The following is a 12,599-nucleotide window of genomic DNA, read 5'->3' as shown; positions in this document are numbered from 1 at the left end:
TCGAGGTTCAAGTGCATTATTGTAGTGGAACAAAATTCCAACCTTTTGTTTGTTGCAATGCTTTTTGTTGTTAAAAATAAGCAGACAAAAGAAGCTGCCATTTTCCCACTTTTTTTTTTTTTTTTTGGAACACCAAGACATGCAAGAGTCCTTACGGTGCAATATATGTGTTAACAACAATATAAAAGAAGAAAATCGCAATTCCAGCAAATAATAGCGACATTATGACATAAAAACTACGAACATGTCAAAGTATCTCGATCGAGATACCTGGTAAACAAGAGGTTAAACTTTTTCCCTGTAATCAACATTTCTACACCTTGCAACACTGAAAATAAAATATGCTTAAATTTAAATTGGTTCTTTTTATTTGCAGATCTTGTATTATCTAGAAATAAAACCTGAGGATCAGGAAGGAGAAGTTACCCTGTACAATTGCAAGCATAATACCAGTATTAACAGAGAAAGAACTGAAAAGATGCTAATTAATTTGGAAAGGTAATTAGATCTTTAAATATTACTTTAGTATATCAAATTGATGGGAAAATTACTTCTAAATAAGCATAAGTACAGTGACGGCCACTTCTGGGTTGTAACGATTACAGTCTGAGTCAAAGGTATTATTACAATCCAGAACTGTCCGTGACTGTAGAATTAAAAGAAATTTATATATTCGTTATGGTGGTAAATATTATTGATTTCTACAACATGAACACACATACCGTAAGTTTTCTTTTCATGAGGAATGTTTGTTAAATTACCTAACCTAAAAACTGCAAGTATAATCGTCAAGTGAAGAGCGTATCATCGTGAAGAGGGCCTCTAGTAGTTGAAATTGAAACTTGGACTCTCAATTTTACATTTTTGAGGGGACCAACATGAAAACTTAAAATGTGAGAATGTTTTATAGTATGTTGCTTTATTGGAACCGTGAATATTGAATGGTGTGAAATGTAAAATCCAGGAACATAAAGTTATGATCCCACTGAATTTTGCATGCTAAGTTATGCGAAATTTCTTTTAATTGCAGTGATAATCATGATGGATTCTGCAGGTTAATTGTTAGATAAGTGGCAGATACTGTCATATCATTAAATTGCCAGTAATTTTGCTGATCATTATTATAATTCTGTCTTTTAGTTACTCTTATAAATGAAACAAATCATGTATACATCGTAGTCTCAATTTTCTCAAATTTTTCCATTCATTAATATAATGAATATGTTACGCAGTATTCTCCCCAAATGTGTGGCATTTTATTCTCGATTAATTCCATATTTGTGACAAGAGATATTGGCGTATACCTTGTGCTGCAAAAATTCATTTTATTTCTTAAACATTTTAGAGTTGAAAGTTTCTTTCACCTCCATTGGGTCTGATGGTAAGAACAATAATTTTGTGTCTTGACCACTTGCATAAAGAAGAAACTTTGTTTGAGATATTTAGTAGTGACTAATTGTATGTCTGTGCTTGATATTTCCCATATTTTTGCTTTGGTATTTTCTGAAGTTTAATATTTTTTTGGGAAATAAACATAAGGCTTTAATTTTGGATATTAATTTAATACATACAGTGAAACCTCGATTTTACATTACTCAGGAGACGAAGCTGGAGAAACTTAAAATGTGGGAAAATGTAAAATTGAGGAAAATTGTATGACATTTTCCATGTTGTGACCATCAAGATTGAGTGTATAATCCGGAAACATAAATATTGATTTCTATATTACATGTGTTTCAGGAATCAAAAATTGGAGAAGGTACAGAAATTGTATGAACAGCGTGAATATGAAGAACTTGCTCTGATTCTGCAAGCAACGTTCGAGTATTCGCAAGCTCAGTCTTTGCATTCTCCAGGCTCCGTGGTTCCTGATCGACCCACACAACTGGCTCTGCTCTTGGAAGCATTGTGGCATCTGAAAGAATATGAGGTTTGGAAGTCTTAAGTGATTGAATTTTGAGTATATTCAGCAGTCTGCACTTCTTGTTTTCATCACTTGAAAAACTGGGTTATTAGCTTATGTGCAGACATTAAAATGCACAGAGGACTCAGGTTGCAAATGTACACTCAGTCTTAGCATAAATACTGTCACAAGGTTTTAACAGAAAATGCTTTAAGATATTGAAATATCCCATGAATATGTGTTAGATCAATATATTGTGTACTCAAAACACTAATCATTGTTCAAAATTTCGTCCTTTGGCAGTTGCACATGACATAAGTCTCTGTGGCCACTCATCATTTGCATTGTGCACTTTATTAAGAGGGAAATCTGCCACTATCTTACCAAGAGAGAGTGCTTCAGACTGGCAGTGCTGGTGCGTATCTTGGAAGTGTAGACCACAATTTGTAGTCCAGCGGTTTGAAGTCTGGACTGCCAAATGGCCAATCTGAGGGGAAAATAAAGTTCGGTACATTCATCTCAAGCCACTGCTGGGTTGATTGTGCCTTTTGAGCTGGTGCAGAATCCTGCTGAAAGCTCCATTCCTGATCACGAAAGTGTGTTGCTGAAATCCTTGACCTTTTGTCTCCAGGATTGTTTCTTGGCACACTTGGGCTGATTTTTTTGGTAGCCCTTTCTATAGGCCCTCCCACCACACCATGATTGAAACAGGATGGTGCACACTGTTCTTGGAGCCTTTGCACTAGCTTCACGTGAACTTGTGGCATACAGCCAGTTGCAAGTTGAGAGCTTCCTCAAAAGTAAACATTTTTTCATTGGTGAACAGAATTATTCTGTCCTTTATCTGCATAACACTCAAGTAGGCACTTTGCTTCTATTGCTCTTTGATGCTTTAACCTTTACGAGCCCGATCATCTCGATCAAGATGCTCCCATGTAACCCTCGGGGATTTTATTTATTTATTTATTTATTTGAGAAAATTTCAGATACAGCACAGGTGGCCATTTTACACTGAAATTGTCAACAATGAGAAAGCAATAATTATAATAAGCATAAAAATAAAAAATAAAATAAATAAATAAAAATAAATAAGAAATAATTAAGAGTAACAAAACAACATAAAAGTGAATAGCAAATGAACAAAAAAATAAGTAAGAGATGGCACTATGTGATATTAATTACAAGTATTTCTTCTGATAGAAGACCGAAAGGCAAACTCGGAGGAAAATATATCAATACTTGAGGGGAGATCATTGTATTGTGCTGCAAGTCTATAAAAGAGAGATCTTTTTTGAATTTCTAGTCTAGGTTTTTTAGTATAAAATAACCTTGTATTGCGAGTTGTGCGCATAGGTACTCTAAAGTGGAATTCCTCAAGGAGTGTGTTGCAGCGGATTTTGCCATTCACAATTTTGTATAAGTAACTGAAATCATTCTGCAAACGTCGCTGATAAGCAGTTTGTAAGTTTAGAAAAGACAAGAGATGCGGAGATGAAAAATTGCGTAATGAGGGAACCCTGTGACGGACTATAGCTAGGAAGAAGTGAAAGACTGAATCGAATCTGGAGAGGTGAGTGGGACATGCCATGGACCAGACGGGAGAGCAGTATTCTATTATTGGGGAGATGAATGATGTGAAGTACAAAGTGAGGGCTGAGATGTCACTAATTTCAGTGAAACGGTAGAGTAAACCTAAGAGACGCATGGCCTTTTTTGTGGTGCATAAAATATGTTCCTCAAATGTGAGCTTTTGGTCGAAAACAATGCCTAGGTCTTTGTGAGAGGATACTGCTTTGATGTTATTGCCAGAGATGGAGTAAGATGACTTTAACAGATTCTTCTTGAGAGAGATAGTGAGAGTAGTACACTTGTCAGGATGTAATGTAAGGTCCCATGTCAGGCACCAGGAAGTAAATGTTGCTATGTCATTCTGAAGAAGATGAGTATCGTCGGAAGTGGAGATTTCCCTGAAAATTTTACAGTCATCTGCGAAAAGAAGGTAATTGCTAGAGGGAGCTGTGAGATGGTCGGCAAGGTCATCGACGAATAATATAAACAAGAGAGGTCCTAGAACACTACCCTGTGGAACTCCAGAGAGGACAGGAAGAAAGTTAGAAACAGTTCCAGGAAGAACAACACGTTGTTGGCGATCGCTAAGGTAGTCTGTGAGAAATTTGCCATGAATGTTGAATCTATTGCATAATTTGTGAATCAGAAGACGATGACTAACAGTATCAAAGGCTTTGGCCAGATCAAAGTATATTACATCTAATTGTGAATTATTTGAAATGCATTCCATAGCATGTGAGAGTAAAACAGACAGGTTTGTAAGACAGGAGCTACCAGGAAGAAAACCATGTTGCTTAGAGCTTAAGTACGGAGAAACAAATTTGTACAGTCTGTCTTTGATTACTTTTTCACAGATGATGGACAGAGGAGAGAGTAAGGAGATTGGTCTGTAAGATGAAACAAAATTTTTGTTACCACTTTTGTGAATCGGTGTGATGTTAGCTTGTTTCCAAGCATGAGGAAAGATGCCTTCCGAAAAACATCTGTTCAAGAGAATGGAGAGGGGATAGCACAGGGATTGCACAGTTTTCCTGAGGAACATGGTGTTGATATCGTCCGGTCCTAGGGCACGGTGAACTGAAAGAGACGACAATAGATCCTTCACCTCATCGGGTGTAGTGACAATCGTTGTTAGGGAGGAGGAACAGACTGGTCTTACGTTTGGCAATGCTGCAAGGGAAGACGGGGGGCAGAAGTTACCATGAAAATAAGCGTTGAAGAGTTCTGCCCTTCGGTCCCCTATCGCACTTTCACTATCATGCGTAATTTCAGCTGGAATCCTACTGTTATTTTTCCTTGAGTTTATTAGATTAAAAAAGTTTTTTGGGTTTTCCGGGATTGTTGCAGTGATATTGTCTATATGTTCCTTATATTTTTTTCGAAGCAGATACTTTGAGTGTCGTCGCAGAGCCGCAAAGGTATTGTGCGTGTGTTCACTCGGGAAGCCCTTCCAAAGTTGCCATGCTCGTGTCTTGTTGGCCAGTACATCCCGCACTTCGGAGTCGAACCAACACGGAAATCTCCGAGAAGATATTTTCCCTGTAGGCACGTGGTCCGTCACTGCTGCTTGAATGACACCTGTAAATAGGTCAGCTGCCTCGTCGACCGTCCCATCTTCCAAGATGCACCAGGGGAAGGAGTCGAGGGAAAGTCTTATCTCCTCCCACGGCGCTCGGTTCCACAGGTAGCGTTTGTTCTGGATGGAGGGGCGATGACCTCTTCTAGGGGGTGGGGGGATGAGAATAGAAACATCCAAACTGTCGTGGTCGGAGGTCAGGAGGTTCTTACGTGGCGTGATACTAATATCGTTTAGGGTGGATAGAACATAATCCAGGTTGCTGTCCTTCCTGGTGTTGAACAAATTATGTTGTTTCAGGTTTAAACCACAGATGAAAGTTTCAATAAACCATGCGTCGTTCGTACACTTCGCTGTTCCATTCACAGGGTCTTGCCAGTCAATTGAGAGGTTGAAGTCGCCGAAAAGCGCAACGTCTCCCAGGGCAACTGCCGCAAGCAAAGAATCTCGACATTGTTCGAGGTGGAACAAAGGACTGTTTTTATGTGGCCTATAGTAAGAGCCAAGGAGAAGCTTCTTGGCACCGGTCACCGAAACTTCCACCCACAGTATTTCACAGTTCCGTTTTAAGTCGTGGCGTACTTTGCTTGGCCATTTTGAGTTAACACAGATCATAACGCCCCCACCACGAGTCGCACGATCGTTCCGATATATGGTGAAATGGCTTGCGAATGGCAGCTCACTGTCACAAACGTTTTTTGTCAACCACGTTTCAGTAAAAATTAGGCAGTCATATGCCATGAGTTCACACGCAAAAATTGCACAGTCGCCAAGCTTATTCTTAATGCTCTGTGTATTTTGGTAATACACAGAGAAATTTGCCACCGTTTTCACAGGCCCCGGATTCACATGTATGTCCCCGCAGATCAAGGCCATGCACAGGAGGTGAAAGTACCGGACCGGGGTCCCCTTACCTGCCGAGCGTTGTTCCCTGCTGCTGGGCGAAGCCATGGCGGAGACACGCACACGTGTCGCCGCGAGTGCCGGAAAAGAAAATCTCCTCTGAGCACATCTCCACCGCAATAGTTCATCAGAATCCTTTGACACAGCGGAAGGAATGCTACACTGAAGCCACGAGTACACTATGATTAAACACAGGCCGAGAAAAACCACTGAAAACTCTCGAAACACAGGACGACGATCAGCACCACTATTACAACTTGCCGCCATCTTGCTTATCACGAGGGATCATGGGGGATTCCCCATTCCCCCCTCCATGTATATGCCAAATGTGCATAAATTTTATATCGTCCGAATCTGTGATTCATTCCACGTACAACGGTATATCATTCATCTCTCTAGGGCAATTAGCCTCTGAGCTACAGTCATTTCAAGGTACCACTGCATTTTGAAGCTTGAATCAGTGGCATGCTGACCATTGGGTTTGGTAGTACAACTCACGTTACATTGGTCATACGATAATGCAAATATTTTTGTGTTCCTTACATGTCAGCGATAATTTCCATGTGCATGTCGACACTGTCATGTACTTTTTTCTTGGGGGAGGGGTGGGGGAATCTCCATTTTTTCCCGAAATTTTCAAATTTTGAGTTCTCCCCCTCCTCCTGCCACATATACGCTGAATTTGCATAAATGTTATATAGTCTGAATCTCTGGTTCATTCCGCGGTATATCAATCATCTCTCTAGGGAAATTAGCCTCCGATCTACACTCATTTAATTGAAACTCACATTTTCCTCAAAATCGGCTCGGGCATCAAGGAGGTTACATGTGAAAATGTCCTTGGGCTTCAAAAGGTTAACTCAGTTGTGAGAAAGTAACCTGTACATCATTTGTAAGCTGTCAGTCCTAGTTCACTTCATAACACATGAGACATGGACATTTTCGAAATGTTCACAGGCCATCACTAATTGCTTCTGCACATACAGGCTGCCATTGATTTCACCAGTTGCACAGTCCTTATGGTGCATGTTCGCCACTGCCTGGGCCTGTTATTCACTCTTTCAATGTTAATGAAACTGGATAGTATGACACATGAATCTCTTGGAGATGTGTATTATCTGGAGGGTCTTGAAAATTCCACCTGCTGACTTCCCTACCTTATGGAGTGCTATGACAGCCACATGGTTTTCGTAATTGCCCCAATCCATCATGGAAGTTAAACACAAATGCTCTTATCATTTTTGTAGCTCAACTAGCAAGCACTTATGTGTTTATTCTGACTGGAGGAAGTTGCCAACTTTGATCACCAGGTGAGGAGCCACCTTCCGAAGTTGTGACAGTATTCATGGTAAGACTGGATACATATGACTTGATCCATACTGTAGCTCAGTTAATGTTTCTGACATTAAGGTTTTTTATTATTATAATAATCATCATCATGACATTATACCCTGATCTATACTGAACACAAGGCTGCTGTTAAGAAACACAAGGCCCTGACAAACTATCTGCAAGGCTCATATATCTTGAGTGAAATATAGATAATGTCTATTTCTAGTAGAAGTTGTACTTATTAATAGGAGTGGGACAGATTAATCGGTACTCTATTGGTATTGGTCGATGTAGGCATATCGGAGTATCAGTTTATCAGTAAAATTATTAATTATTTTACTGATCCGATATATCTACAAATATCTTATAATTTAGTGCAAAATGCTGCTAAATTTTGTTATAATTTTTAGGGATAATCTCCATGCCCTACTTTTTAAAAAGTAAATGTCTAGATATGCAACTTCTTTTGCACTGCAATCACCTGGAAACAAACACATATTAATAAGGAGGTCAATAAACTACAATTAGTTCAATATCTTCAATATCGGATCTGTAGATTATTTGTTATTGGTATCTGTAAATTTTATATTTGTACTTTATCGGCCATTCATACTTATTAAGAATTCTATTGGTATTGCCAAAAATAGATATATGGGTGTATTTGTTTCAGTGAAATTACCTCATATAATTTTACTCACCTGCAGTTTCTAAAAGTAGCTAGTAATTAGGTGCAAAATTGTATCATTTTGTTAATTATTCGATGAATAAAAATTTTTTAAAAGCCAAATTCTATGGACTAATGAACAAAAAAATTGTAGTTTTATATTGAATTGGTAAAATTTTATGTTAGTACTACCTGCCAAAATTTATATCGGTCCAGACTTTTCATGTGTTACCCTTATTCTATGTTCAAGTAGAGAGTTTATGAAAAAGTTACATTTTTACTCCTAGAGATGCTTTGAGTGGGGTGAGGCTTGCTGCAATGAAGCTCTGCATAAATACTTGAATTCATCAGATTGCAAAGAGCAACAGAAGTGGGCCACCACAATGGAAAAGTTGCTTGCTGGCCTGGATTCATGTATTCAGCAGGGTGGTGTAGCTGTGGGTAAGTTTAAAGTAAAAAATAATTACTTACTACCACATTTTATGTAAGTGCTGATTACTACCTCTGTTTTGGGTGCACTCTGTATACCACGGCTAATCTCTAGGGTTACGGATTCTTTCTTTAAGAATGTAAATCAGACAGCAGAGATATATGCCAATGGATATAAATAAAGGAAATATATATTCTGAAACTTCTTTTATACAGTGATTATATGCATTAAAATTTTATACAGAAATTTTCTTTTTTCTTCTTTGGAAAGAGTATCTTCTTCTTCTTTGGAAAGGTTAATTTCTTCTTCTTTCTTCTATGGAAAGGTTAACTTCTTCTTTCTTCTGAGGAAAGGTTAACTTCTTCTGTGGACAGGTTAACTTCTTCTTCCCTTTTCTTCTGCATAAAGATTAACTTCTTGTATGGAAAGGTTAACTTCTTCTTTCTTTTATGGAAAGATTAACTACTTCTTCCCTTTTCTTCTATAGAAAGATTAACTTCTTTTTCTATTCTTCTCTGGAAAGATTAACTTCTTCTTCCCTTTTCTTCAGCATGAAGCCCAAATATAACTACCAACATTCAGTGTACTTTGGGGCGAAAAATATTGATATAGCGCCACCAAGATAACAACCGAAAGGACAACCAAGGATCGTGGTTATACCGGCACTGCCTTTGGTCCAGTGCGACTAATGTAAATAGCGCAACCGTAGTGCTTTGGAGCAACAAATATTGGTATGGCTCCACCAAGGGGAACAACCAAAAATCTAACGAGAAGTTTCCTTCTTGCCAGACAGAAAAGACGTAGATTTGAATTGGCAGCTTGACTTCTTTAATCTCCTACATGTACAGTGTATGAAGATTATGCCAATCATTGCGCTTCCTTTATTCCTTTATGTCTCTTATTCTATATTTACAATGATTTAATCTTGATTCATTACTAGAGTGCAGATTATGCATATTTGCATATTTTATTCCGGTCCTCTAATTAACATGCAACCGGGTTCTAAAGTTGTTTCAGAGCATTCCGAACCGAAATAGGGGGGTTTTAAAGTGCATATAAATGCATATTTAAGGTGTTCGTGCATATTTACTGTGTAAGCGCATATAAATGCATATTATGTGAAAAAATCATTAAATTGATAGTTTTTTTTAAAAATATATTTGTTTACTTGGTTAATGTTTCGTCTGTGGAGTGTTTCTGAGAGTAAAATTTTCAAGCACACCTCTGTTTATGCGCTGCAGGGCAGACGGTCCCCCTCCCTCGCGCATATCTGGCAATGACACAGAGAACACGTGCATCCCCTCCCCCCGGCCTTTTTCTTTGGTCTAAAAAAGGGCAACGGAGATTTTTGCTCGTAAACAGTCTGTACTCCGTTGAATTTGTGTAGTTTGAATTGTGATTGTATGTCTTCTTTTCGGAAATTTTATGGCCAAGCGGAGATAGGAAAGATAAGTTCCTAATCTTCGTCACAGATTACATGATTAAAGCAGGAAAAGCATTACAAGTGTTTTATCCAAAGTTGACCCATGTAACGTGTGTTGTACATGGTCTTCATAGATTAAATTCAATTTAATACAAGATTTTGCAACTTTACTTGACATGGAAGCTGTTGTTACTACGTCTATACCTTCAATGGTCACTATGTGTGTGTAGTACTTTAAAAAATAAATGTATTTCGAGGAATTTTTTTTTGTGCCTATATTTTTCCTTTAGTGCATAATTTGCATGTTTGAGTGCATATTTTACTTGTTTTTAGTGCATAGATGCATGCATATTTTTATTTGTTTTGTTTAATTTTAATCACTTTCTGGTTCCTCCTAGTTCATTAGTAATTTACTTTCAGTTTTTCCACTTGCACTGCCATCTATCATTGTTTTCACCGACTGTTTCTCCCTATGTTTATCATTGGGTTCGGCCATTCAGGCACGCAACATGATCTAATTAATAAATCCCACAATTTTTTTTTTAACATCTGGGTTCAGCAATGTTAACAGTCGGAAGGCATGAATTAAATTATGCTGATTCTTTCTGATGTTTATATTGTTAATATCAATTCATCATTATCAATATTAATTCATTCGTAGTTTGAATTCAGCATTCAATATAAATTGAAAATAATTAGGAATGGGGCATATTAATTTTTACTCTATTGGTGTTGGTTGATATAGGCATATTGGTGTATTCGTTTATTGGTAAAATTACCGATTATTTTAATGACCCGATATACCTATAAATATCTTGCAATTTAGTGCAAAATGCTGCCATTTTGTTACATTACATACACTTCTCTATTTTTCTATATAATTTCCTTGCTGGTTTAAACATTTATCATAACAAACTACAAGTTTTTGGATACCCTCCTCATGGAACTTGCCACCTGTGATGATAGCCGGTTACTCACGGTCATTTCACTTCTTCAGTGTCTAAACGCTTGCCACCCAGGATGGTCTTCAGATGGCAGAAGAGGTGGTAGTTGCTAGGTGCAAGGTCTGGACTGTATGGCAGATGATCAAATACCTCCCAGCCAAAAGATTCGATCAGATCTTAAGTTTGAGCCACAGCATCTGGCCTTGCATTGTCATGAATCAGTACAACACCGGCTAACAGCATTCCATGCTGTGTGTTCTAGAGTGCTCGATGAAGTTTCCTTAGGGTCTCACAGTAGGAAGCTGAGTTAATTGTTGCTCCTTGCGGCAAAAAGTCCACTAACAAAACACCCTACCTGTCCCATCGTCTCCTGTGACGATATGACTGAAAAACTAATCACCTTCCTTGTTGTAGAGGGTCAAAAATCTTAAAACACTGGCTCTCATCACAGGCGGCAGAGTTCTATGAGGAGGATATCCAAAAACTCGTAGTTCGTTACGATAAATGTTTAAGCTGGCAAGGAAATTATGTAGAAAAATAGAGAAGTGTATGTAAATTCAGAAAGTAAATGGTTTTTTAAAAACTTACTTCGTTTTATTGTAAAACTGACCTCGAAATGCACATTTTTCAATGAACAAATCAGGTTCTTCAAGCATCATTTGGAATTTTATATCAGATCGGTAGAACATCAGGTGTCGATATCAGTAAATTTTATATCAGTACTTTTTTGGTATCCCAAAATTTCATATCTGCCCATCCCTAAAAATAACATTTGTGATATTTATGAAAAGTATGCCAAAAATTAATTTGAGAAGTACAATATAAATTTTCATGGCTTGTTTTTCTATTTAAAGTTTCATAATATTTTTATAGTACTTCACACATAATATATATTTTGTAGTGGAGCATCTTCCAAGCAACAAGTTAACACGTTTGGTGCAGAATCTAATTCACATAGTAAGCCACCAGTTGGACACTCCTGATCACATCATTGAATTACCTATAGAGACTATTATACCGTGGACGTTACTTCATGAAATTTTAGGAAGGTAAGTTTCACAGTTTATAAAATTTAGCACTTTTGTAATGAAAACTTTTATGTAGCTTTTTTTCTTCATTTTACAATGCATAATACTACTTACTTATGTGAAAGTTTCGTATTTCCGTGTTGCGCAAAGTACGTGGAAATATGAAACTTTCACATAACTAATTCTCAAACCACGTTTACCGCATCCATCCATGATGAATAATACTACTTGTTCTAAAATTTTGTGTTACATATTTATTTTGATGCATTGCTGTCTTGTGTGGCAGTTCAGGTAAACACAAATAGTTCATGTTTTGTAGCATTTGTATGTTTATAATGTTTTAATTTAAGATATTTGTGTAAATAATTTGTGCCTAATTTTATTTTTCCTCTATAGTTTAGAGGCAAGAGACGAACTTCAGGTACCAGAGTGTTGGGAGAAGGTGCCTTCTGATATTCCTGCTTCCATTATGATGCTGTTTACTGCACATGATTACCTTGGAAGGTATGTACAGTGTAGAAATTTGTTCCCAAGGTTTAACTTAGCACTTTCTGTTCTGTAATTTGAAAATAGTCAAAACTTACGTATGGATTTAGCCCTAAACATGGGGTTCTAAGGGATGACCTTTTGAGAAGGAACTCAAATGTCAACCTCACTTCCATGTAGTTCACCCTGGTAACTGAAGTCTTGAAGACCAATGAGGCTCTGCTGCCTAGACCACAGCCAATAATTATGTGTAGAGCTGTATTGTCCTGTGTTTTGTCCATATGTGTGTTGAGTGCCTCTTTACAGCCTCAGCTTTTTAGTAGTCCATTGACAGACACTGA

At 37.6% G+C, this 12,599-nt stretch overlaps 1 protein-coding gene across 3 annotated transcripts in view; it reads left to right on the top strand.

The window, feature by feature from the left end:
• The window catches only part of LOC145996919 (calcineurin-binding protein cabin-1-like), a 108,793-nt gene that overhangs the window by 27,319 nt on the left and 68,875 nt on the right, over positions 1-12,599 (top strand). For all 3 annotated transcript variants that reach the window (XM_083133504.1, XM_083133498.1, XM_083133492.1), the window contains exons 12-16: positions 377-498; positions 1,741-1,930; positions 8,235-8,388; positions 11,646-11,793; positions 12,169-12,276. In XM_083133504.1, coding sequence (XP_082989630.1) covers positions 377-498; positions 1,741-1,930; positions 8,235-8,388; positions 11,646-11,793; positions 12,169-12,276 — 722 coding nt within the window. The remainder of the gene's footprint in view (positions 1-376; positions 499-1,740; positions 1,931-8,234; positions 8,389-11,645; positions 11,794-12,168; positions 12,277-12,599) is intronic.

Source organism: Lepisma saccharinum, chromosome 1 (genome assembly GCF_977018435.1).
Source record: "Lepisma saccharinum chromosome 1, izLepSacc3.1, whole genome shotgun sequence".
NCBI classification, from domain to species: Eukaryota; Metazoa; Arthropoda; class Insecta; order Zygentoma; family Lepismatidae; genus Lepisma; species Lepisma saccharinum.
This window is presented reverse-complemented; position numbering and strand designations above follow the sequence as displayed.